The 25873-nt window shown below is 36.8% G+C and overlaps 1 protein-coding gene across 17 annotated transcripts in view; it reads right to left on the bottom strand.

Annotated features, from left to right (window-relative positions):
• Window positions 1–25873, bottom strand: part of SP140L (SP140 nuclear body protein like) — an 81583-nt gene that overhangs the window by 23640 nt on the left and 32070 nt on the right. For 8 of the 17 annotated variants that reach the window (XM_003309504.6, XM_016950672.4, XM_016950671.4 and 5 more), the window contains 5 exons: window positions 21844–22006; window positions 20679–20847; window positions 18160–18243; window positions 8789–8848; window positions 8108–8161 (listed from right to left, as the gene is read on the bottom strand). In XM_003309504.6, the coding sequence (XP_003309552.1) occupies window positions 8108–8161; window positions 8789–8848; window positions 18160–18243; window positions 20679–20847; window positions 21844–22006 (530 nt within the window). Of the gene's footprint in view, window positions 1–8107; window positions 8162–8788; window positions 8906–18159; window positions 18244–20678; window positions 20848–21843; window positions 22007–25873 lie in introns of all 17 variants that reach the window. The other 9 variants (XR_010150249.1, XM_063791754.1, XM_016950670.4 and 6 more) reach the window with 2 other exon arrangements.

Below are 25873 nucleotides of genomic sequence, written 5' to 3'. Positions count from 1 at the left end.
ATTTTTCCTTATAAATTAGCCAGTCTTGGGTATGTTTTTATCAGCAGTGTAAAAATGGGCTAATACAGATAGAAAAGCGATAAAGCAGGAATGATACAATGTTAATTGTGAATCTGTGTGAAAGTATATCGATGTTTAGTATATAATTCTCCCAAGTCTTCTGCATGCTTGAAATTTTCATGATTAAAAATTGGGGAAAAAAGCTTTTAGAGAGAAAGGACAGAATATTTACCAAAAAGTTATAGTTACAATAAAAGAATGATTTTTATTAGCCATACCATAGATTCCAGAAGACAATGTAGTAATCACTTTACTATACTGAGAATAAATAAATATCAACCTAAAATTTTTAACCTAGCTAAAAATTTCTATCAAAAGAAAGACAAATTTGTACATACAGCACTTAGAGAATTTACCACTTAGAGATCACTCACTAGAAAAACTAAAGAATTCACTTCAGCTAAACAAAAAGTGAAACCAAAGAAAAAGAACAATGGTGAGTACATAAAATGATTTAAAAAATTGATTTAAGTAAATATCAACTGTAAAAATAATAGTTTCAAAATTTATAGTTAAAAATTAAATATTAAACAATAATAGCCAAATGGTAGAGATGGGGTATTCAATTTGTAGTGAAACCATTACAAGATCCTTGTCATCTCTGGGGTTTGGGGCATGATTAATAAGATTACAGAAATTTTGTCTTTAATTTCCAAACCAGCAGGGGGAAAAGGGAGAATATAGAATTTTATATCAATCCATCAGAAATCAGGAAAGAGACACACAAAAAAACACAAATTAAGAATGGTCAACACTACCACAGAAGATATAGGTCCATATACATCTGGAATCATAATAAATGAAAACAAATAAAAATTCATTAAAAAGCTAAGATTATCAGATAAAATTGCAAAAGCTAAGTGCTGTTACAAGAGACATAAAACAAAGCTGCACAAGATGGCTTAACATAAATTGAGTGAAAAATATGAAAAAAAGTTTGTATAACAACATTAGCACTTGGTAAAAGAGATTTTAAGGCAAAAGCACCAATATGGATAAAGCAGAATGCTGTATAATGATAAGAGAAAAGAAATCCACTAAGAAGTTATAAAGTCATTAATGGTCTCAACATATTTAAAGAAAATGAACAAAATAAGGAGGAATTGGCAAATATACAACCTTGTGTGAGAATTTAACAAGTTTCTATACAAATTTGATGGAGGAAATAAATTACTATGAACCCATATTTAAACAACAAAGTTTTGCTTTATAAAGATATGCATGGAGTGAAGCCAGAGCCTAACAAATAGTTCAAATGTACATTATTCTCAAGTGGCATAGAATATTTACAAATAATGACCACACATTAGGATGCAAAGGAACATTCAACACATTTTAAATAATTGGCGAAGTCAATTCACATTGCTTTCCACATATCTACTTTCCACTCCTGATCAACTAACAGAATACCTCCAAGACTGCAGACATCGATATTTCCAGAGAAAAACCACAGTTCATAACCTCTCTTACACCTGACATGGCCACCAGTTTAAGATCTGACCACTAAGATGAGAGCAGAATATTGTGGGAGGAGGGGAGTTCTGGAGAAAACTTCTCGCAAAAGTAATAGGCCTCTGGGGAAGATAATTTTGCTCTTCACCCTTTCTCCTTCTGACTGCCTAGAACATGGACATTGTGGCTGGAGCTTAGCAGGCACCTTGGACAATGATGTAATCTTGACAGTAGCTGAGCTGCAAGATAGAAGAATCTTCAAAATGCGCGGGTCTGAAATAGCCAAAACAATTCTGAAAAACAAAACTGGAGGTCTTACACTACCTGATTTCAGGATTTGTAAAACTGTAGTAATCAAGATGGTGTATTGGCATAAGAATAGACATACAGATAAATGGAACAGAAAAAAAGTCAAGTAATAGACCTAAATATATATGGCCAACTGACTTTCAACAAGGATGTCAAAGTAACTAATTCAATGCAGAAAGGATACTTTTTTCAACAAATTATGATGGAATGATTGAGTATCCATATGCAAAAAAAGAAAAGAAATCAATCTTTAGCTCAAACTATACGCAAAAACTAACTCAAAATGGGTTACAGATCTAAATAAGCGCTAACACCAAAAACTTGAAGAAAACATAGGTTCTTGAGTTAGGAAAAGATTCCTTAAATAGGACCTCAAAATCACAGATTATAAAGGAAAAAATGGTAAATGTAGACTTTATAAAAAAATTAAAATTTTACTAACACTATCAAGTATTGGTGAGTATGTGGAGGAATGAGAAGCTTCACACATTACTGGTGGGAATGCAAGAGGACATAATCATTTTGAAAAACATTTTGGCAGAGTCTCAAAATACTGAACATATATGTATGTTCATATGACCCAATAGCACCACTCCTGGGCATTCACTCCCCAAAATAAAACATGCCCAACCCAAAGATTTGTGTTCAGATGTTCCTGTCAGCTTTATTTGTAATAGCTGAAACTGGAAACACCTCAATGCCTATCAACAGGTGAATAAACTATCTGTAATGTATTCATATAAAGAAATACTTCTCAGCAATGAAAAATAGACTAACTATGAACACACACAATAACATGGATGTATCTCAAAAGCATTATGTTAGTTGACACAGGCTAAACATAAGTTAATTCAATACTGTATGAATTCATTTATATGAAACTCCAGAAACGGCAAAACTAGAGTGATGTAAACAGATCAGCATTTAAAAAAAACAACCTGGGTCAGTGAGTTGTACATGCCTGTATTCCCATTTACTCTGGAATCTGAGGCATGAGGATCACTTGAGCCCAGGAGTTTGAGGCCACCCTGGACAACGTAGTGAGGCCTCATTTCTTAAAAGACAAACGAACAGAAAACAGATCAGCTGTTGTCAAGAATCAGAGACAGCTGAGAAGAACACAAGTGGACTTTGGGGTGATGGAAATGATACATGTCATGATAGTGGAGGTATTTATATAACTGCACACATTTGTTAAAACAAATTCAGTTATACCTTAAGGTGATGAATTTGTTTTATATATAGCTCTATAAAGCAGATAAGAAAAATGAAAATGTGGAACATTTACATAAAGAAAATCCTATTGTTGGTGCCCTTATCAAAGATTACTTGAACATACATTCATGAGTTTATTTCTGGGTTCGCTATTCTATTCCATTGGTTTATGTGTGTTTTTATGCCAGCACTGTTTTGATTACTCTTGCTTTGCAATATAGTTTAAAATCATACGGTGTGATGCCTCCAGGTTTGTTCCTTTTTTTCAAGATTACTTTTACTATTTGGGTCTTTATGGTTCTATACAAATTTTAGGATTCCTTTTTCCTATTTCTGTGAAAAATGTCATTAAAATTTTGATAGAGATTTCATTGACTATCTAGATCACTTTGGGTGGTATGAACATTTTAACAATATTCTTCCAGTTTATGAACAGGAGATGTCTTTCCATTTATTTGCATCTTCTTCAATTTTTTTCATCAGTGTCATAGTTGTCAGTGTGCAAATATTTCACCTCTGGTTAAATTTGTTCCCATTTTATTCTTTTTGTTGCTATTGTAAATGGGATTGTTTTCTTAATTTCTTTTTTTGGATAGTTCATTGTTACTGTGTAGAAACACAACTGATCTTTAAATCTTGCAACTTTACTGAATTCATTTATTAGTTCCAACAGTTTTTTGGTGGAGTCTATAGGGTTTTCTACGTAGAAGATAATGTCACCTGGAAACAGAGACATTTTAACTTCTTTCCAATTTGGATGACTTTTTTTTCTTGCCTAATTGCTCTAACTAGGACTTCCAGCAGTGTGATAAATACAAATGTCAAGAAGGGGCACTTAATCTTGACAAGGGTGCCAAGAATAAATAATGGAGAAAGGATAGCCTCTTCAATAAATGGTGCTAAGAAAACTGAATATCCACAAGCAAAATAATGAAATTAGATATTTGGCTTGCATCATATACAACAATTAACTCCAAATAGATTAAAGGCTTAAATGTCAAACATGAAACCATAAAATTCAAAGAAGAAAACAGGGAAAAACTCCTCGATTTTGGTCTGGGCAATTATTTTTTAGATAAGACACCAGAAACACAGGCAACAAAAGCAGAAATAAGCAAGTGGAACTGCATCAAACTAAAAGATTTGTACAGCAAAGGAAATAATTTTAAAAATGAAAAGGCAACCTACGGAATAGGAGAAAATATTTGCAAACCATGTATTTGATAAGGGTTATTGCCCAGAATATATAAGGAACTCACATAACTCAATAGCAAAAAACAAAACAAAATCATGTCATAACCTAATTTAAAAATGGGCAAAGGATCTGAATAAACTTTTTCCCAAAGAAGACATATAAATAGCCAATGGGTTATAAAAAAGCACTCAATATCACTAACCATCCATGAGAGAAATGTAACTCAAAACTATAATGAAATATCACCTCACACCTATTAGGATAGCTATTACCAAAAAGGCAAGAGATAACAAGTATAGGTGAGGGTGTGGAGAAAAGGAACCCCTGTATGCTGTAAGTGGGAATGTAAATTACGGAAAAGAGTATGCAGGTTTCTCAAAAAATTAAAAATAGAAAAACATGCCATTCAGAAATCTAATTTGGGGATATGTATCCAAAGGAAATGAAACCAAAGAGATATTTGCACCCCCATGTTCACTGCAGCAAATTCACAGTAGTTAAGACATAGAAACAACCTAAGTCTCCATCAACAGATGAATGGATAAAGAAATGTGATAAGACACAGATCTGTGTATATTGGAAAATATATACAAAATCATGTTTCAAATCAAGAAGAAAAAAGTATTGGGGTTATATCTCTTAATTATCATCTCACGTCATACACCAATAAATGAATTCTATGTGTGTTATAGATTTAAACATTAAAAAGTATTTCAAATATTCTATAAGTAAGTAAAAATGTTTTCAAATTATGAGGAGGATAATATATTTGTAAATTGTACACAAAACCTGGAAACCACAAACGAAAAGACTGACAGATTTGATCAGATAAAAATTTCAAACATCTTTGGGATAAAACATATAGGTATATCTTAGAAATATTGCACGTTTGGTTTCAGAACACTGCAATGAAGTGAATATTGCAATAAAGCAAGACACAATTTTTTTGGTTTCCCAGTGCATATGAAAATTATGTTTACACTATACTGTAGTCTATTAAGTATGCAATAGCATTATGTCTTAAAAAATCAATGGACATACCTTAATTAAAAATACTTTATAGCTCAAAAAATGCTCACAATCATTTGAGCCTTCAGAAAATCATAATTTCTTTGCTGGTAAAGGGTCTTGCCTGGGTGTGGATGACTGCTGACTGATCATGGTGGTGGTTGATTAATGTTGAGGTGGCTGTGACAATTTCTTAAAATAAGACAGTAATGAAGTTTGCTGTGTTGATGGACTTCACGAAAGATTTCTCTGTAACATGTAAAGCTATTGATAGCATTTTACCACAGTAGATTCTCTCAAAACCTGCTGCTGCTTTATCAACTAATATATTCTAAATCCCTTGTTGTCATTTCAACAATGTTCACAGCATCTTTCCCAGGAGCAGATTCCATCTCAAGAAACCACTTTCTTTAATCATCCATAATAAACAACTCCTTATCCACTCAGTTTTATCATGAGATTGCAGCGATTCAGTCACATCATCAGGCCCCACATCTTTTTTTTTTTTTTTTTTTTTTTGAGATGGAGTCTCACTCTATTGCCCAGGCTGGAGTGCAGTGGTGCAATCTCTGCTCAGTGCAACCTCTGCCTCCCGGGTTCAAGGGATTCTCCTGCCTCAGCCTCCTGACTAACTGGTACTACAAGCACAAGCCAACACGCCCAGCTAATTTTTGTATTTTTAGTAGAGACAGGGTTTCACCATATTGGCCAGGCTGGTCTTGAACTCCTGATGTCAGGTGATCTGCCCGCCTTGGCCTCCCAAAGTGCTGGGATTACAGGTGTGAACCACTGCAACCTCCACTTCTAATTCTAGTTGTCTTGATATTTCCATCACATCTACAGTGACTTCCTCCACTGAAGTCTTAAACCCATCAAAGTCATTAATAAGGGTTGTAATCGACTTCTTCCAAATTCCTGCTAATGTTGATATTTTGACCTCCTCTCATGAATCATGAATGTTCTTAATCGCAATGTGAAATGGTGAATCCTTTCCAGAAGGTTTCCAATTGACTTTGCCCAGATTCATCAGAGGAATCACTATGTATAAAGACAGCTATAGCATTACAACATGTATTTCTTAAATATTAAGACTCAGTAGTTGAAATTACTCTTTGACTCATGGGCTTGCTGAATGGATGTTGTGTTAGCAGGCATGGAAATAGCATTAATCACCTTGTACCCCTCCATCAGAGCTCCTGGATGACTATGTGCACTGTCAATGAACAGTGGTATTTTGAAAAGAGTCTTTTTTTCTGAGGAGTATGTCTCAATGGTGGGTTTAAAATATTCAGTAAACCATGCTGTAAACAGATGTGCTCTCATCTGGGCTTTATTCCAATTATAGAGCACAGGCAGAGTAGATTTAGAATAATTCTTAAGGGCCCTAGGACTTTCAGAATGGTAAATGAGCATTGGCTTCAAGAGAAAGTCACCTGCTCCATTAGCCTCTAACAAGAGACTCATCCTGTCCTGTGGAGCTTTGAAGCCAGGCATTGACTTCTCCTCTCTGGCTATAACAGTTCTAGATAGAGTCTTCTTTCAATGGAAGGCTGTTTAGTCTACGCTGTAAATCTGTTGTTTAGTGTTGCCAACTCTATCAATGACCTTAGCTAGAGCTTCTGGACAACCTGCTATAGCTTCTACATCAGGATTTGCTGCTTCACCTTGCCCTTTAATGTTATGAAACAGCTTCTTTCCTTCAATCTCATGAACCAACCTCTGTTACATTCAGACTTTTCTTATGAAGCTTTCTACATCTCACAGCCTTCAGAGAGGCGAAGAGAGTTAAGACCTTACTCTGGATTAAGCTTTGGCTTAAGGGAATGTTGTGGCTGATTTGATCTTTCATCCAGACCACTCAAACTTTCTCCACATCAGCAATAAGACTGTTTCGCTTTATCATTAAAGTGCTCACTGGAGTAGCACTTTTAATTTCCTTCAAGAACTTTTCCTTTGCATTCATAACTTGGCCAATTATTTGCTGCAAGAGGCCTAGTTTTCAGCCTATCTCAACTTTTGACATAGCTTCCTTACTAAGCTTCATCATTTCTAGATTTTTATTTAAAGTGAGTACATGTGACTCTTTCTTTAACTTGAGCACTTAGAGGCCATTGTAGGGTTATTAATTGACTTAATTTCCATTTTTTCATCTAGAATTTTCCTATCACACTATTTAAAATTCTTCCAACCTCTTTCCACTGCCCAATCTCAAAGACACCCCAACACTTTCAGGAATATGTGATAGCCACACCCCACTGCCAAGTACTAAAATCTGTATTACTCTTAATTGCTGCCATAACGAACTACCACAAATTTAGTGGTTTAAAGCAACACAAATATATTATCTTCCAGTTATGTCAGTGAGAGGTGTGACTCGGGTCTTACTGCCTAAAGTCAAGGTGTAGGCCTTCATTCCTTTCTGGGGGCCGGAAAGGACAAACTATTTCCTTGTTTTTTCAGCTTCTAGAGGTCACCCACATTCCTTGGTTCCCTCTTCCATCTTCAAAGCCTGCAACATGACATATTTCTGATGATTCTTCCATAGTCACATCTTCCTTTCTCCACAGCCAGGAAAAGTTCTCCACTCTTTAAAGCCTACAAGATTAGATTGGGCCCACCCCATAACCCAGGATCATCTCCCCATTTCAAGGTCTCTAACTTAATTGTATCTGTAAAGTCCCGTTTGCCATGTAAGATAGCAGATTACAGGTCCAGGGATTAGGAGGTAGACATCTTAGGGAGGTCATCCTTCTGTCTACCACAGTATTACAAATAATAACAGAAATAGTAACAATGACAAAATTAAAACTCTGGCATTAACAACATATTTGTAACATCAAAAGCAAGTAAATTCTTATTTATTCTTACTTCTTTTCCTCTTGGGTTTTCCCAAAGTGGAGTTGTTTGCAATATCCACAGTATCTGGAAAATAACAAGTGGTGGTGAGGAAACAGAAATTAATAAATAAAAGTTATAGATTTTAGGACAATGTATACTACAGAAGGCTTGAGTTTATAAAGATGTTTGGATACTCATTTCTCTCCTTCTTCTAGAGGAACCAAAAACCCACCGAACTGAGAACTAGGAGTCTAGGATGGGCCCTGGGTCTTCTATCAAAAATACATGTTGGGCTAAGAGTAGACCTGCAGTCTTCCCCCCTGACAATTAATACCAGGACTAGTTGTCTTTTGGGTGAGGCCTTTCTAGGGTGTAGCAAAATGACACTATTATCTACTAGCAGAAGTTCACTGGGTTATCTTGGGTTCCATGGAATATTGAGTGTGACTTAGCATATTAATGCAATAAACAGGATAACTGCCACTTTAAAGAGCACCATTCTATGACGTCACCCATACGTAATCAACAGAGCCCATCTTGATAAGTAAAACTTTATAATGATCTCTTGCCTGTCTGCAGTTCCCCAAAGGCTTGGGTGAGGCAAATGCACAGAACAGGATTCTGGGCGGACTGGAGCACCTGCCTCCACTCTTCCCAGGATCTGTGGGGCCCACGGAGCCACCCCATCCCACAGCCCTCAGGCAGCCTTACCCATTTTGCCACATGCTTGGTCACTTTCCTTCCTTGCTTCCGGGCTTTCTGGCACCTCTCCTGAGAAACACATGACATAGGAACACTTCTCATTTTCACATGCTGGTCGCTCTGCTCCTGGGGCAAAACTGTGATTTATGAACTTTTAATTTGCCCCAATAACCCTCTTTTCTGCACCCTGGTTGCTGCTCTCTTCTCTACTTTTTCCTCCGAAATCTTCTTTCACTTCTCCTCCCTATATTTGACTCTTCCTTTTAGTTTCCCTTTTTGTCCTCTTTTGTCTTTTTTTCATTATCAGAACTGTTTCTAATATTTTTAAGTCATAATTACTTGGTACATCACATCATAGCAAGCTAGAAGCAAGCTCTTCTGATTCTCCTTCTTTGGTCATTTGGTAATTTTCTAGTTCACCAGATACTAATGAGAAACAAAAAAGTTATTTTATTTTTATTTTTGTATTTTATTATCTTCCAGTTATGTCAGTGAGAAGTGTGACGCGGGTCTCACTGCCTAAAGTCATTATGTTAGTAGGCCTTTATTCCTTTCTGGGGTCTGGAGAGGACAACCTATTTCCTTGTCTTTTCAGCCTCTAGAGGTCACACACATTCCTTGGGTGGCCTCTAGACAGTGACCAGAGAAGAGTTCCCAGTGCTGTGATGCCGCACACTAATATTCTGAGCCAAGGTGAAGTGCTCTCTGGAAAAAAATATACCCACTCCAATAATCACGCCTGACACATAACAGCCATGCTCTCCCCATGTTTTGCACCTCCTTCTCCTTTTCTTTACTTTTATTTTTCTACTTGTAGTCCTGAGAGTAAAACAGAAAAAATTAAAAAGCTCTTATCATTCCAGAAAATACTAATGTTCTTTGAAAACAGTAAGAAGTGGCCGGGTGCGGTGGCTCATGCCTGTAATCCCAGCACTTTGGGAGGCTGAGGTGGGCAAATCACTAAGCCAGGAATTCAAGACCAGCCTGGCCAACAGGGTGAAACTCTGTCTCTACTAAAAATACAAAAATTAGCTGGGCGTGGTGGCATGCGCCTGTAATCCCAGCTACTTGGGAGGCTGAGGCAGGAGAATCACTTGAATCCAGGAATTCAAGACCAGCCTGGCCAACAGGGTGAAACTCTGTCTCTACTAAAAATACAAAAATTAGCTGGGCGTGGTGGCATGCGCCTGTAATCCCAGCTACTTGGGAGGCTGAGGCAGGAGAATCACTTGAACCCAGGAGGCAGAGGCTGCAGTGAGTGAGCCAAGATTGTGCCACTGCACTCCAGTCTGGGTGACAGAGAGAGAGAGAGACTCAGTCTCAAAAACAAGAAAACAAACAACCAAAAAGAAAGTAGTAAGAAGTAACTGTTTCAGCTTGTCCTAATTGGCCATTGATTACTTATATCACTAACCATTTCTGAGAGCTAGCCTATCAGTGGCAGTTCTACACATCTGAAGGCCAGCCAATCAGCAGCAGCCCCCTCCAGAAAGCCCGTGTTGATGGCTAAATGCTAAACTATTCATACACTCCTGTTTCTGAAAGTCTGTAGTGCCTGAACTATGTTTCCTAAAACTCTATATAAAATCAGAAGTTTCCTTATTTGTACATACTCCAGCTGGTACACATGGTCTGAACCTCCAAGCTCACACTGAACCCAGGCTGAATCCTGAAGCCCCAGGCTCCAGGCCAGCCCTTACAGATGCAGTCTCCAGCCTGCCCCAGCACTACTTCAGCCTCAGTGAACCCAGACTACTACCAGTGGCTCTGGCCTTCAGTCTCATCCCAGTACCAAGCTGCCTCTCATGCACTGGTCTTCAGGCTCACTGAAGTGCCTGAAGAGGGCTGCACCAGTGGTGTAGATCCCTGCAGACTCTGGCTCAAGGCCTGCCCCAGCATAGACCTGCCCACTGATTATCCTAAGCACCTTCAGCAGCAAGCCTTTCTTTGGTCTATGCAAGATGTACTTCCTAGAATTTCTAAGTAGGGTGAAAGGCTTTCCCAGACAAAGCCAATCTACAAAGGCTGAAATAAGTCCTTACTTCCTTAAATGCACAGATATAAATGCAAGGTAATAAGAAATGTGAAAAGCCAAAGAGACATAACACCATCAAAAGGACACAATAATCTCCTCATAGCTCACCCCAAAGCAATGAAGATAACAAACTGCTTCACAAAGAATTTACAATGATTGTTTTAAGGAATCTCAGCAAACTTCAAGAATATACCAAGAAACAATTCACTGAAATCAGGAAGACAATAAATGACCAAAATGAGAAATTTAGCAGAGATTGAAATTATTTTTAAAAAGAAACAGAAATTCTGGAGCTGAAAAATACAACGAATAAAATGAAAAAATGCAACAAAGAGCATCAATATCAGAATTAATCATGTAGAAGAAAGAATTTGAACTCAGACAGGTTGTCTGAAAATACAGCTGGAGAAGGAAAAAGAAAAAAGAATGAAAAGTAATAAGGAACACTTACAGGATTTATGAGACTGTGAAAAGAGCAAATGTTTGAGTTGCAGAAATTCATAGAGGAGAAGAGAAAGACAAAGGGATAGAAAGATTATTTAAAGAGATAATAGCATAAAACTTTGCAAATCTGATGAAAAACATAAATCTTCAGGTACTGGAAGGTCAAAAGATTCAATCTAAACAAGAATACACCAACATGAGCTGTCAAGATTCAAGAACTTAGAGAGGATCCTGAAAGCAGCAAGAGAACAGAAGCAAATAACATATACGGGAGTTTCAATAAAGATAGCAATGAACTTTTTTGGCAAAAACTTTACACACCAGGAGACAGTGAAATGACATATTAAAGGTGCTGAAGAAAAAAACTGCCCACCAAAATACTGTATCTGGCAAAGGTGTCCTTCAGAAATGAAGGAGAGGTAAAGACTTTTCTAGGCAAACAAAAGCTAAGAAAGTTCATTACCACTAGACCTGCTTTACAAGACTAAAGGGAATTATTTAAGCTGAAAGAAGAAGATGCTAACTAATAAAATAAAAACACAAGAAAATACAAAATTCACTGTTAAAATAAGTCCACAGTCAAAATACAGTATATGCTAATACTGTAATGGTGGTGTGTAAACCACTTACATCTCTAGTATAAAAGTTAAAAGACAAAACTTAAAAATAATAATACCTACAATATATTTATTTTTGAGATGGAGTCTCTCTCTCTGTTGCCAGGCTGGCGTGCAGTGGTGTGATCTCAGCTCACAGCAACCTCCAGCTCCCTGGTTCAAGCGATTCTCCTGCCTCAGCCTCCCCAGTAGCTGGGGTTACAGGCACGTGCCACCATGCCCAGCTAATTTTTGTATTTCTCATAGAGATGGTGTTTTATCATGTTGGCCAGGATGGCCTCGTGATCCGCCCACCTTAACCTCCCAAAGTGCTGGGATTACAGTCATGAGCCACCGCACCCAGCCTAGCTACAATAATTTGTTAAGGAACACACAATATAAAAAGATGTAAATTGTGATATAAAAAATTTAATATGAGACTGGGTGCAGTGGCTCACACCTGTAATTTCAGCACTTTGGGAAGCTGAGGTGGGAGGATCATTGAAGCCCAGGAGTTCAAGACCACTCTGGTCAACACAGTGATACACTGTCTCTACAAATAATTTTTAAAATTAGCCAGGTGTGGTGGCACGCACCTGTGGTCTCAGCTACTTGGACGGCTGAGGCAGGAGGGTAGCCTGAGCCTAGGAGGTCAAGGCTACAGTGAGACATAATAATGCCCCTGCACTCCAGCCTGGGTGACAGACAGAGTGAGACTCTGTCTCAAAAAAAAAAAAAAAAAAAAAAAAAAAAAAAAAAAAAAAAAAAAAAAAAGAAAAGAAAAGAAAATGAGAGGTTAGAGTAAAATACAGAGTTTTTGTAGGCTATCAGCTTAAAACAGCCTATTATAACTATAAGATATTTTTTGTAAGCTTCATGTTAACCACAAAGCAAAAACCTATAGTATTTACACAAAAGCTAAAGAGGAGTCAAAGCACACCACTAGAGGAAATCACTTAATCACAAACGAAGGAAGAGAGAAAGAAAGGAATAAAGAATCTACAAAGCAGGCTGGGCATGGTGGCTCACGCCTGTAATCCTAGCACTTTGGGAGGCCGAGGTGGACAGATTGCCTCAGGAGTTCAAGACCAGCCTGGGTAACATGGTGAAACCCCATCTCACCTAAAATACAAAAAATTAGCCAGGCTTGGTGGCATGCGCCTGTAGTCCCAGCTACTCAGGAGGCTGAGGCAGGAGAATTGCTTGAATCCGGAGGCAAAGGTTGCAGTGAGCCAAGATCACACCACTGCAATCTAGCCTGGGTGACAGAGTGAGACTCCGTCTCCAAAGATAATAATAATAATAATAATAATAATAATAATCCAAAAACAACCAATAAAATGGTTGTAGTAGGTACTTGCCTAGGAATAATTATGTTAAGTATAAATAGTTATATTATATTAAGTATGGATTAAATTCTCCAATCAAAAGACAGAGTGGCTGAATGAATAATAATAAAAAAAACCTCAAGTATCTATGGCCTACAAGACACTCACTTCACTTTTAAGGATACACATAAACTACAAATGACAAGATAGAAGAGAATATTCCATGCAAATGCAAACCAAAGAAAGAAGGAGTAGCTATACTTATATCAGATGAGATAAATTCAAATTGAATACTAAAACAAGACAAAGAAGATCATTATATAATGATGAAGGAGTCAATTTGTTAAGATGACATAATAATTGCACACTAATATATATGCACCCAACATCTGAGCAACCAAATATATATTAAATAAATATTAATAGATTTGTAGGTGAGACAGACTGTAATACAATAATAGTAAAAGACTTTTATACCCTACTTTCAGCACTGGATAGATCATTAAGACAGAAAATGCACAAAGACAAATAAAATGTAAACTATATTTTATACCAAATAGACCTAACAGCATCATAAAGAACATTCTATTCTACAGGAGTGAAATATACATTCTTCTCACTTGTACATGGAACATTCTCCAAGATAAATCATACATTAGGCTACAAATTTAAAGTCACGAAGGTTGAAATTATATCAGATATCTTTTCTGACCACAATGATATAAAAGTAGAAATCAATAACAAGAAGAGTTTTTTAATTTTGTAAATATGTGGAAATTAAACACACTCTTGAGCAGCCAATAGGCCAATGAATAAATTAAAAGGAAATTTAAAAAAATATTGAGACAAATGAAAATGGAAACACAACATAACAAAACTGATGGGATACAGCAAAAGCAGTTCAAAGAAGAGGAGTTTGTAGCAATAAACACCTACATCAAGAAAGAAGAAAGATCTCAAACAGCCTAATGTTACACCTTAGGAAACTTCAGACAAAAAAGGAAAACTAAAGCCAAGATTAGTAGAAAGAAGGAAATAATAAATATCAGATCAGAAATAAATGAGATAAAGACTGGAAAAACAATGAAAAGATAAACCAAACAGAGTTGGTTTTTGAAAAGGTAAACAAAATTGACAAACATTTAGCTAGACTAAGAAAAAAGAAAGAAGACTCAAATGAATAAAATCAGAAATAAAAGAGAAGACACTGTAATTCATACTACAGACACACAAAGGACCATAAGAGATTGCTATGAACAATTATACACCAAAGAATTGGATAACCTAGAAGAAATGGGTAAATTCCTAGACAGATACAACCTACCAACACAAATATAAAAACCTGAGCAGACCAGTAATGAGTAAGGAGATGTAATCCAGAATTGAATACCACCCATCAAACAAAAGCCCAGGACCAGATGGCTTCACTGCTGAATTCTGCCAAACATTTAAATAATAAATACTGATACTTTTCAAACTCGTCTAAAAAATTGAATAAGGGGACTATTTGTAGGCTTAGTCTATGAAGCCAACATTACCCTGATACCAAAGTAAGGCAAGGATGCTACAAGAAAAGAAAACTACAGGCCAGTATCCCTGATAAACATATATGATATCCCTGATAAACATATGCAAAAAATCCTCAAAAAATACTATCAAATCAAATTCAACAGCACACTCACCACGATCAAGTAAGCTTTATCACTGGGATGCATGGATGGTTCAACACACAAATCTTAAAAGGTCATACGTTGCATTAATAGAATGAAGGACAAAAATTATATGATTATCCCAATAGATGCAGAAAAAGCACTGGACAAAATTCAACTTTTTTCATGATAAAAATTTTCAACAAAATGGTTATAGAAGAAATGTACCTCAGAACACTACTATCTACATATGACAAGCCTACAGCTAACATCATAGTCGTTAGTAAAATGTTGAAAGTTTTCCCTCTAAGATCAGAAACAAGAGTAGGGTGTCCATTCTCGTCACTTCTAGTCAACACACTACTGCAAGTCCTAGACAGAACAATTAGGCAAGAAAAAGAAATAAAAGACATCCAAAGTGGAAAGGAAGAAGTTAAATTGTTCTTAATTGTAGATGACATGATCTTATATAGAGAAAACCCTGAAGACTCTACCAAAAAACTGCTAGAACTAATAAATTTGGTAAAGTTGCAAGATACAAAATCAACATAAAAAAATCTGTTGCATTTCTATACACTAACAATGAACTATCTGAAAAAGGCATCAAGAAAACAATCCAATTTACAATGAAAATACTTAAGAATAAATTTAACCAAGGAGGTGAAATATTTGTACACTGAAAACTCTAAAATGTTGATTAAAAAAATAGAAGAAGAACAAAAAATGGAAAGATACCCCATGTTCATGGATTGGATTAATTAATATTCTTAACATGTTCATACTATCCACAGTGCTCTAAAGATTCAGCACAAATCATATAAAAGTTCCAAAGACATTTTTTTCTGAAATGGAGAAACAATTAAAAATTTGTATAAAAGCACAAGAGACCCCAACTAGCCAAAGCAATTTTAAGCAAAAAGAACAAAGCTGAAAGCATCACACTACCTGACTTCAATATATACTACAAAGCTATAATAATCAAAAGAACATGGTACTTGCATAAAATAGACACATAGACAAATGGAACAAAATAGAGAGCTTGAATCCATGCATTTTTGGTCAACTGATTTTCAACAAAGGTGCCAAGAACACGCAATGGGGAAAGGACAGTCTTTAATAAATGATGCTGGGACAACTGGATCTTCACGTGCAGAAGAATGAAATTAGACCCTATTTCATGCCATATTAAAAAATCAACCCAACATGGATTAAATATTTAAATTTAATACCTGAAGCTGCAAAACTACTGGAAGAAAACAGGGGAAAAGCTCCATGACATTGGTCTGAGCAATTATGTTTTTGGGTATGACACCAAAAACACAATCACAAAAGCAAAAATAAAGAAGTGAGACTACATCAAACTAAAACGTTTCTGCATGGGCAAGGAAACAATCAGCAGAGTGAAGAGACAACCTACAGAAGGGAGAAAATATTTGCAAACCATACGTCTGATAAGGGCTAATATCTAAAATATGTAAGGAACTCAACCAACTCCATACTAAAAAAAAAAACAAAAACAAATAAACAGATTATAAAGTGGGCAAAGGATTCAAACAGATATTTCTCAAAGGAACACATACAAATGACCATCAGGTATGTGAAAAAATGCCCAGCATCACAAATCATCAAGAAAATGCAAATTGAAACCACAATGACTATCACCACATACAGGTTAGAATGGCTATTATCAAAAAGACTAAAGATGATAAATGGTGAGGATATGGTGAAAAGGAAACTCTTGTACACTGTTAGTGGAAATGTAAATTAGTACAGCCATTATGGAAAACAGTACGGAGTTTCCTCAAAAAAAGTAAAAATAGAACTACCATATGATCCATCAGTCCCACTGCTGAATATATATCCAAAGGATAAATCAGCACAGATGCTCCTACAGTTATGATGGGGCTACACCTCCATAAACCCAACATAAATTGAAAATCTCATAAGTCAAAAATGCACTTAATACCTCAATAAAGCCATTGTAAAGCTGAAAAATCATAAGCCCTGGATGTCTTGTCCTTATCTGCGTTTACACCACACCCTTCCACTCCACATCTGTTCACGTTTTCTGGTTGGTCTTTCTATGAGGATTCTGTGTCTGAGTTGCCACCATTTCCTTCAGTCATGGTATTTTTTTTTTCTGTATCTTTCTTTCTGCATAAATTTCCTCATTTGCGTTTTATGTTTCTGCTTTTATTATTAGGTTCCATGGGTATCACAGAGTTAAGAACAAGGCTCTGGCTTAGAATGCCTAGGGGGGTTCTTCCTTGCTCATCTGACCCTAGGCAAACTTCGTAAGTGGTCTGTCCAGATTTCAGTTTCTTATCTACAAAATGGACAATAAGGAATACAAATCTCCATGGCAGTCAGGAGCATTAAACTCACAATTGCCATAGAATAGACGTTTAATCAAAGTGAGCTGTTAATAACATGGTTATTTTTGTTGTCCTTTATGCCTTTTTCACTCTTTCTTTAATTTCCCCTCCTTCCTTCTCTCTCTATCTCTCAATATCTATATCCTCTCCACATCTGCACCACTTCCTCTCTGAGTCTCTCTACATGAGTGCCTTTCTCTTTGAATATTCCTGCTCTTGAACAACATCCCCACATTTAAATGGGTCCCCTCTTCTGCCATCACCAATTATCTCCTGTGATATAATAAGAAATATATATTTCAGTCTTCATCCCCTGCTCCTGGCCAGAGCTCCTAAAACCCTTGAAACATCCTAAGTGATGAAAGTCAAAAGAGCACTTCCTGTTATGCATAAAAACCCCATTTCAACCAAACCTGAGTTTATGTTAATAAGGTGACTTTTGGAAAGCCCTTAAGGATGGGGTACACAATTCTGCAGGGAATTGGAGAACCGGTTGGTGTGGGGAGGTTCTCCACATGTTTGGTGTCAAAGGTGTTGAGAATGTGAGTACAGATAAAACAGGAGCTTTTCTTCCCCTAAGGGTCTCCTCTTTGATGTTGACCATGGGCCATGGGCTGTGGTTCTTAACACTTCACAGCTTCATACTGACCTCCCACAGGGACCTTTCTAAATCACAATTACATCTAGGTAGTTAGCATCTGTAAATCTGGCCTACTGACACACTTGGCTCTGGTTCCTTCATGGTTATTGAGCCAATAATGTCTTGTTATGGCCACTTCTCCAGGACCCTGCATCTGATTAGGAGCTCATACAACCCCCTCCTTGACTTCTCCATGGTCCTTCCCTATGTCTTCCCTGTTTCACAATTTCCCCTCAGAACCTTGGGCCCTCACCTCCCTTGTCTCCTTTTCCTCTTAGCAGATGATAAACCGTTTTTATTCTGTCATTTTTACCTTGTTTAAGACTTAGTTTGATGTCAGGACTCTCTTCTCTTTCTTTTCGATCACTTTCTTGGAAAGACAATTTGTCTTGGATTGCTGAAGAGTGGGAGAGAGAAGAAAGCAATTAAAGATCTGCGAGAACCAGGGACAACATCTGGAAATTGGCTTTTAGGAATTTCCAACATTAGGCTGACTCAGAAGTCAGAGGGTTACACATGACTTAAACTTCTCCTATCATCTTCTGGGACAGAGAAGAGATGACCTCAGCAATGAGCTTTTATGTGTCCTACACAGAAAGGGGATACTCAAGATTTAAGGATAAAGGAGTAATGGAAACATAGTGAGCTGTGTTACCCGCAAAATTGTCAGATGGCAGGGTAGGCATACATCAAGTGTTGAGGAAGAAACAGAGGGATTCCCTGGAAGGATGGTCTCAGGTCCTAGAGAGATTCCATTATAAAAGAGAAAACTGGCCAGGTGCAGTGGCTCACGCTTGTAATCGTAGAACTGTGGGATGGTGACACAGGAGCATCGCCTGAGCGTAGGATTTCGAGACCAGCCTAGACCACATAGCAAGACCTTGTGTCTGAAAAAAAAATTAGCAAAATCAGCCTGAAGTGGTTGTGTGCACCTGTGGTCCCAGCTACTCAGAAGGCTGAAGCGGGAGAACTGCTTGAGTCCAGGAAGTCAAGGTTGTAGTGAGCAGAGATAGCTCACTAGCCTGCCATCTAACCTGGGCAACAGAGTGAGACCCTATCTCCAAAAACATGCCTAAATAAAAACTAAAAGAAAACCCAAACAGCTTTAAAGATGAGGCTAGAAAACAGGAGAATGTTGGCTTAATTGGGTCAGGGAGGATGAACAGTTCCCAGATAAACATAACAGAGGACACAGGGGCAGCCTGTGTGGACTTCAGCATCTCCCTGAGGGTGGTTAGGCTGCTGCGCTGGGTGGGGCGGTGGGCAGTGCTGCCCCAGGCAGGTGACAGTGAGCCTCAGTGCAGGTCACCCAAGCATAAGGAGTGCCAGAAACTAACACGTGAGTTGTGGACACTGGGGCTAGGAAGGGAATCCCTGCAGTCCATGGAGAGGAACAGAGCCCCTGAGAATGTGGGCAGTAAATGTAACACTATTCCCTTCATCCCCGCAGCCTGGACCATCCTGCTTACAAACATAACAGTGACTCAAAATTTGTGCCCAGATATGTGATTTCCTTTTATTCACTTTCTGACTTGAATGACTTGTTACAAAAATTATTTTATTTTTAATTTAGATAATGTTAGTATTAACACAAATCCATAAGCCAAAACATAAAGAGCTGCCTAAACTCTTTTCCTTGTTTGTAAATCTGTAGTATTTCTTTATTGCCTAGTAAATAAACTTCAAATTCCTTAGCTTTCAATTCCAGACCATTCACCATCTTCCTCCAATTGATCTCTCTTAAGTCAGCTCCTATACTGCTTCTCACTCTGGGATTTAGCCAAATCCAGTTTGTCCTGTTTTGCAGACATGCTTTCACTCTTTCCAGTCCCCATAGCATCCACCCTCTTCAGGGCATGTCCCTGTTTTTCTTGTGATGTCTCTATCTCTTATTTGGAGAACTGGGTTGAGATCAAACTGTGAGGAGAATAAAAGTTTTCCAGGCAAGTAAAAAGAAATAGAGGGCACCTTCTTTACTGTGTACCATTATAATAGTATAAATTATGCCTTCTCAGGAAAAAAATCAATAATCAAAACTTTAGTTTGGTATAGTCCCTGTCTGAGCAATCAGTTTTGTGATTATTTGATTAATGTTTCTTTTATCCCTTGTGGGTAAAGGGTTAACAAAACTATTTATCCTTCACTAAAGGCAAACTTGACCCAGGGTTAATTTTCTTGCTCATTATTCTAGAAACCTAATAAAGGTAGCATTTTCCTGGTTTTACTGGGCAAACTCTGGGCTTAGAAATGACCCATGACTGTTTGCCTGAAACTATACACGAACTATAAATACCTGTAGGGAAAGAATAATTGTGGTCTTCCTTCAACCGATAACTCTTATAACTCAGATTGTCCCTGTGGCACCCTGAAAGCTATGACTATGGGGTTGTTACAAGAGATATTGACTCCCACAGATATGTGGTGCTATGCCAAAGTGGATCCTGCACCCACAGCTAAGCTGTCACTCAAGGCAGGTAGTAGTCAATTTAGTGGACTGCTGTGTAGGTCACTGCAAAGACTCCCACTAAAGAGAAGAAACAACTGATGCTGCCCCATTGGTGTTCTGTGTTTCTTATCTTCTAAGTAAATCTGATGCCAGCGTGGCTCTGGTTGTCCTGTGAGTCTAAGTGGCCAGTGAAGCAGACCTCCAGGTGTTTGTTTTGCCATAGCCATATACCATGGGCTTCAAGAAGACTCATGACACGTCTATTTTGTTAACTACTCTATGCCCACTGCCCAACACAATGTATCGCACATGGTAGGAGATCAAACATATGCTTATTGAAAAAAATTGGCCCTGGAAATCAAAAGGTAGATAATAAACCTAATTACCATTTTTGAAGCTTTTATAAATGTGAATTAAATCGGGGTATTCCTGCATGTTGACCTCGCTGAACAGTGCTTCCAAAACTGACAGGTTAAATGTCTTCTCCAGTTCACTGAGAACATTGTACACCACTCTTTGTACAGGGACCAGGTTTCTACAAGAATCTTCAGAATCCTTTAAAAATATTGAATGGAGAAAACACAAATACAGACTTTCAAGTTACAGAAGAGCCATAAAAACAAATTTTATGGTTACTGAATTTCAATTTCTCTTCAGAGGTATCTTCTCATGTAAAGTTTTATAATTTTTACATATTTGTATAGCCAGTAATGAAAGAAGTAAATCCCATCTCCTTAAAAATACCCACTGATGAGCCTGATTGCTTCACCCTCATTTACATTAGATGTAAAAAGGAGCAACTTTGAAGGATAAAAGTGGGCTCAAAGTTCTTTAAGAGCCTGATTGATACGTTTTTGGGATAGATGTAGCAGGCAATCAATGAGTGGCTGTTTTGTTGGCTGGGCAACCCCTGCTCTTCCCCCAAGACTGATTTGGCCTGAAGGGCTCAAAGAAACTAGGTGACCATTTTCCCCTTGCTGTGAACTTGGCCACAGAGGAAGCACATTCATAGCCAGAGATGACTCGCTGCTCTGTATCTCCAACAGGGCCTATGGGTGGAATTTACTCATATTCCAAGACTCCAGAAATGCACAAAAAAAGGAAAGACAAGAAAACAAATGTGTTGGAGAAAGAATAACAAGCATCTACTTCCAAATTTGTCCTCTCTAGACACCAATTCCCTGTGGGTTTTAATGTTCTCAGATCTAGGTATTTTAAATTGATGTTAATTGAAATAAAATGCTCTGTCAATTATGATTTCAGTAAATCAATTCATTAAAACTATTTTTAAATTTTAGTTTATGTTATAGTGTATGAATTCTACAAAACATTGTACATTTATGGAGAACAGCTGTTTCCGTTCCAGTTTCTCCAGTACCATTCACCCCAACTCCAGAGGGTGCCATGGAACACCATTTCCTCAGCTGGAAGTAGGACCATCTCTGGTGACCTCTGCTTCTCCTCTCCTTTTCTACTTTACAGGAGCACTTACAGAAATACTTGTAAAATATGAAAGCATATCTGCCAGGTTGTGAAATAAACTTTACTTACTTCAAACATTTTATTTGTGATGAGTTCACGATCGCGGAGGCCCTCAAGGAATGGAAATGTCTTTTTTATTGCATTTGATATCTCCAGCTTATGTCTTTTGAAGTGCTTGAATAAAGTGTCATAGACAAGTCCCTCATCTACATCCTGGTCTTCTGTGAACAGCCTAGGGAAAAAGGACACGAAGTGAAAATGGTCATCAAGATTCTGAGATGTCTGTGGAGATGGTAAGATTTTATGTATAATGGATAAGCTATGAAGAACCAACATATATAAAATAGGTGGTCCTCAGTAGAGCCCAGAATAAATGGAATTGAAGCAACAAACAAAAATGTAATAGAAGATATCATGGAGCCTATGCAAGACTAATATAGAGGGCACTGAAAAAGCCCAGTCTAAACTGAACAAAGTCATTGTAAAGATATCTTCACCTAACCATATCTGGAATATTTTTCAAAATAAAAATATTAAATTCCTACAGAATCTAGATGGAGTAAGCAGGTCATCCACAGAGAAATGAAAGTCAATGGAATATAAATAAAAATCTAACCTTGAAAATGCAGCTTAATCAACAACTGAGAGAATTTGACAAAATAAAAATAAGATGTCCTTCTCTAATCTGTAGCTGCTAGGAAGGAAATACCGTCATATATCATAAAATTAATTCATAAATAATACAGTGTGGTTTAATAATGATAATAATACCACATTATTGAGAATTTCATGAGAATATCAGTGATATCTCCTGGAACATCTGGTTCTGCTTTGTGTTAATATAAATCTGTCCGTACTATTGCTATATACAGTTAATCATTTTAGGCATCTGAATTTCAGAAATCGCTGCTGTTTCCTTTTAAAGCAATTTTAAAGCTGAGTCTCTAATTCTAGTTCTTAGTTGATCATGTTATTGCTCTGATAATGTTTTAATCAACATCTCAGTATTCCTAAATGTTATGAAAACTTGGGAGCTCTTTATATCCAACCGGAAGAGAATTATTGGCACTTCCCAGTACACAACATAAAGCAGGAAACAATGTCGCATTATTGTTTTGAATTCCTGTAAAAAAAAGTTTCTGGTTAAAGTTCATTAAAATGATAATAAAGGAATTAGATTTACAGTGACAAAGAGAATGGTGGAGGACAATGAGCACATAAGAGATTTCAAATAAAATCTCGAAGACAAAAAGTGGTCAGAAAAGTGCTAGTTGCAATAGTAGGTAGGGGATGCTCCCAGAGGTTAGGAAAGCAATCGTGGTGCCCTACAGAATTTGGAAGAAACAGTGGAGATTTGAAGGGAGACACACAGCTAAAAACTGATTTGTTATTTGAAAAATGAACAGAGCAATGCATATACTGCCTGTGAACCTGCATACTGAACACATGCAGCCAGGCAGCCTCTCAGGGGGCAACCATTGCTGTCATTTATTCTGTCATATGTTAATACTGCCTGCTCTTGGATTTCATATAAACGAGCAAAACATATACATGCTTTTGTGTCTGCCTTCTTTTGCTTATCATCTATGTTGCTGTGTTGAACAGTTAGTTCGTTCATTTTTGTTGTTGAGTGGTATTCCATTGTGTGAATCTACCACAGTCTGCTTACTCATTTTTCTGTTGATGGACATTGGAGTGGATTCAGTTTGAGACTAGGATGAATAAAACTGCTGTTCTTGTGCAAGTCTTTTTGTGGCAAAATGCTTTCATTTCTCTTGGGTAAATATGTGGGAATGGAATTACTGGGTCATTGTGTAAGAGTACATTTAACCATTTAAAAACCTGCCAAACTGTTTTTGCAAAGACTACCAGTGATGGCCTTTCTAGTTTTAGCCATTCCAGTGTGTATGATGTGATATCTAATTTTAGTTTTAATTTGTATTTCTTTAATCAGGAAATTACGTCAAGCATGTTTTCATGTGTTTACTGGCAATTTATTTATTTTTTGGTGAAGTGTCTGTTCAAATGTTTGACCCATTTATATTATCGAATTTTATTTTATTTATTGACAGGTAGGAGTTCTTTTACAGATTATGGATAGAAGTGTTTTGTCTGATTTATGTATTGTAAATATTTTCACCCAGTCTGTAGCTTCCCTTTTATTTTCTTAATTATGTCTTTTGATAGGAAAAAATCTTTAATTTTGATGAAGTCCAATTTATTATTTTTTCTTTTATAATTAATGACTTTAGTGTACTAAGAAGAATTTGCCACTCTAAGATCACGAAAATATTCAAAAAGCAATTTACAATATGAACATGGGTTTATATCTGTACTTTCTATGCCATACCATTGATCTGTTTGTCTGTCCTTATGCTGATATGATTTTGTGTTGAATACCATGGCTTAAAGAAAGTCTTGAAGTCAATTAGAAAAGATTGTCTTGGACTTTCTAGATTCTTTGATTTTCCACATATCTTTTCAAATCAATTTGTCAATTTCTATGAGAAAAGCCTTTTGGATTTGATTTGAAACTATAGATAAATTTGGGGGAGCTGACAACAATATTGAGCTTGCAATCTGTTAGCATCGTTTGTTTCTCCATTTATTTAGATTAATTTTAAAAATCAAGCACATCTTTCATTAAATTTATTTCTAGTTATTTTATTCTCTCTGGTGCTACTTTAAAGGATACTGCTTTTCAAATTCCTTATTGCCATTGTAGGAGATATGATTGGTTTGAAAACTATTAACCATGTATTTATGGCATTGCTAAATTCATGTATTAGTTCTAATAAAGTATTTATAGATTTCCTTTATATTTTAAAGAAAATAAATATGTCATCAGCAAATAAAGACGGATTCACTGTTTCTTTCCCCAAAATAACAATTATTTCCTTTTTTTGGATCTTATTTCACTGGTCAGGAGTTTAAATACAATGTTGAAGAGAAGAAGTGAGAGACAACTTCCTTGTCTTATTTCCAATTTTAGGGAAAAAGCAACTAGCAATATCACTAAGTGTGATGTTTGTTATATCTTTGTACATATTCTTACCTCTTTCCCTTTCTTTCTTTTTCTTTTTCTTTTTTCTTTCTTTTTCTTCTTTCTCTTTCCTTCTCTTTCTTTCTTTCTTGTCTCTTTTTCTTTCTCTCTTTCTTTCTTTCTTCTTTTTCTTTTTCTTCTTTCTCTTTCCTTCTCTTTCTTTCTTTCTTGTCTCTTTCTTTTTCTTTCTCTCTCTCTCTCCCCCCCCCCCACCCCTTCCTTCTTTGAAGGTTTTACTCTGTTTTCCAGGCTGGAGTGCAGTAGCACAATCATAGTTCATGGCAGCGTCAAGCTCCTGGGCTCAAGTAATATCCCCACCTCAGCTTCCCGAATAGCTAGGACTACAGATGTCACCATGCCCAGCTAATTTTTTATTTTATTTTTATATTTTGTAGAGATAGAGTCTTGCTTTGTGGCCTACGCTGGTCTTGAACTCCTGGCTTCAAGTGATCCTCCCACCTTGGCCTCCCAAAGAGTTGGGATCACATCTGTTAGCCACTGTGCTTTGCATTCCTACCTATTTCTAACTTGCTGAGAATTTTGTCATGAACTACTAATTTTATCAAATGCATCTACCAAGGTAGTCATATGACTTTCCTACCTATCTATTTCTAATTTGCTGAGTTCCTATCTATTCCTAATATGCTGGGAATTTTATCATGAACAGATGTTAAATTTTATCAAATGCATTAATGAGATATTCATATGATTTTTCCTTCTTTATTTTTTAATTGGTGAATCACATTGATTGATTTCCAAAGCCTTCTCTTATGTAGAAACAAATAACCACAGATCAATAGACATTTGAGGAAATACTTCAATATTAGAAAGAAAGACTAGTGTAAGAAAAAAGAGGAAAAAGTTACCCCAGGAGAAACAGAGATATTATGGGAAATGGGGGAAAATTCCAAATGGTAACTATTTGAATTAAAGCTTCAAATTATATCAACAAACTTAAAATTTTGAGCAGGGTTGGTGAAGAAAAACTGAGTTAAGGAATTTGTTTCAAGTATGAAAATGATATGGTGGAACAATATGGTTTCAGATTCAACTGTA

This window comes from Pan troglodytes, chromosome 13 (genome assembly GCF_028858775.2).
Source record: "Pan troglodytes isolate AG18354 chromosome 13, NHGRI_mPanTro3-v2.0_pri, whole genome shotgun sequence".
NCBI classification, from domain to species: domain Eukaryota; kingdom Metazoa; phylum Chordata; class Mammalia; order Primates; family Hominidae; genus Pan; species Pan troglodytes.
Note: the sequence above shows the minus strand (reverse complement) of the source record. Positions and strands in the feature narration are given on the sequence as shown.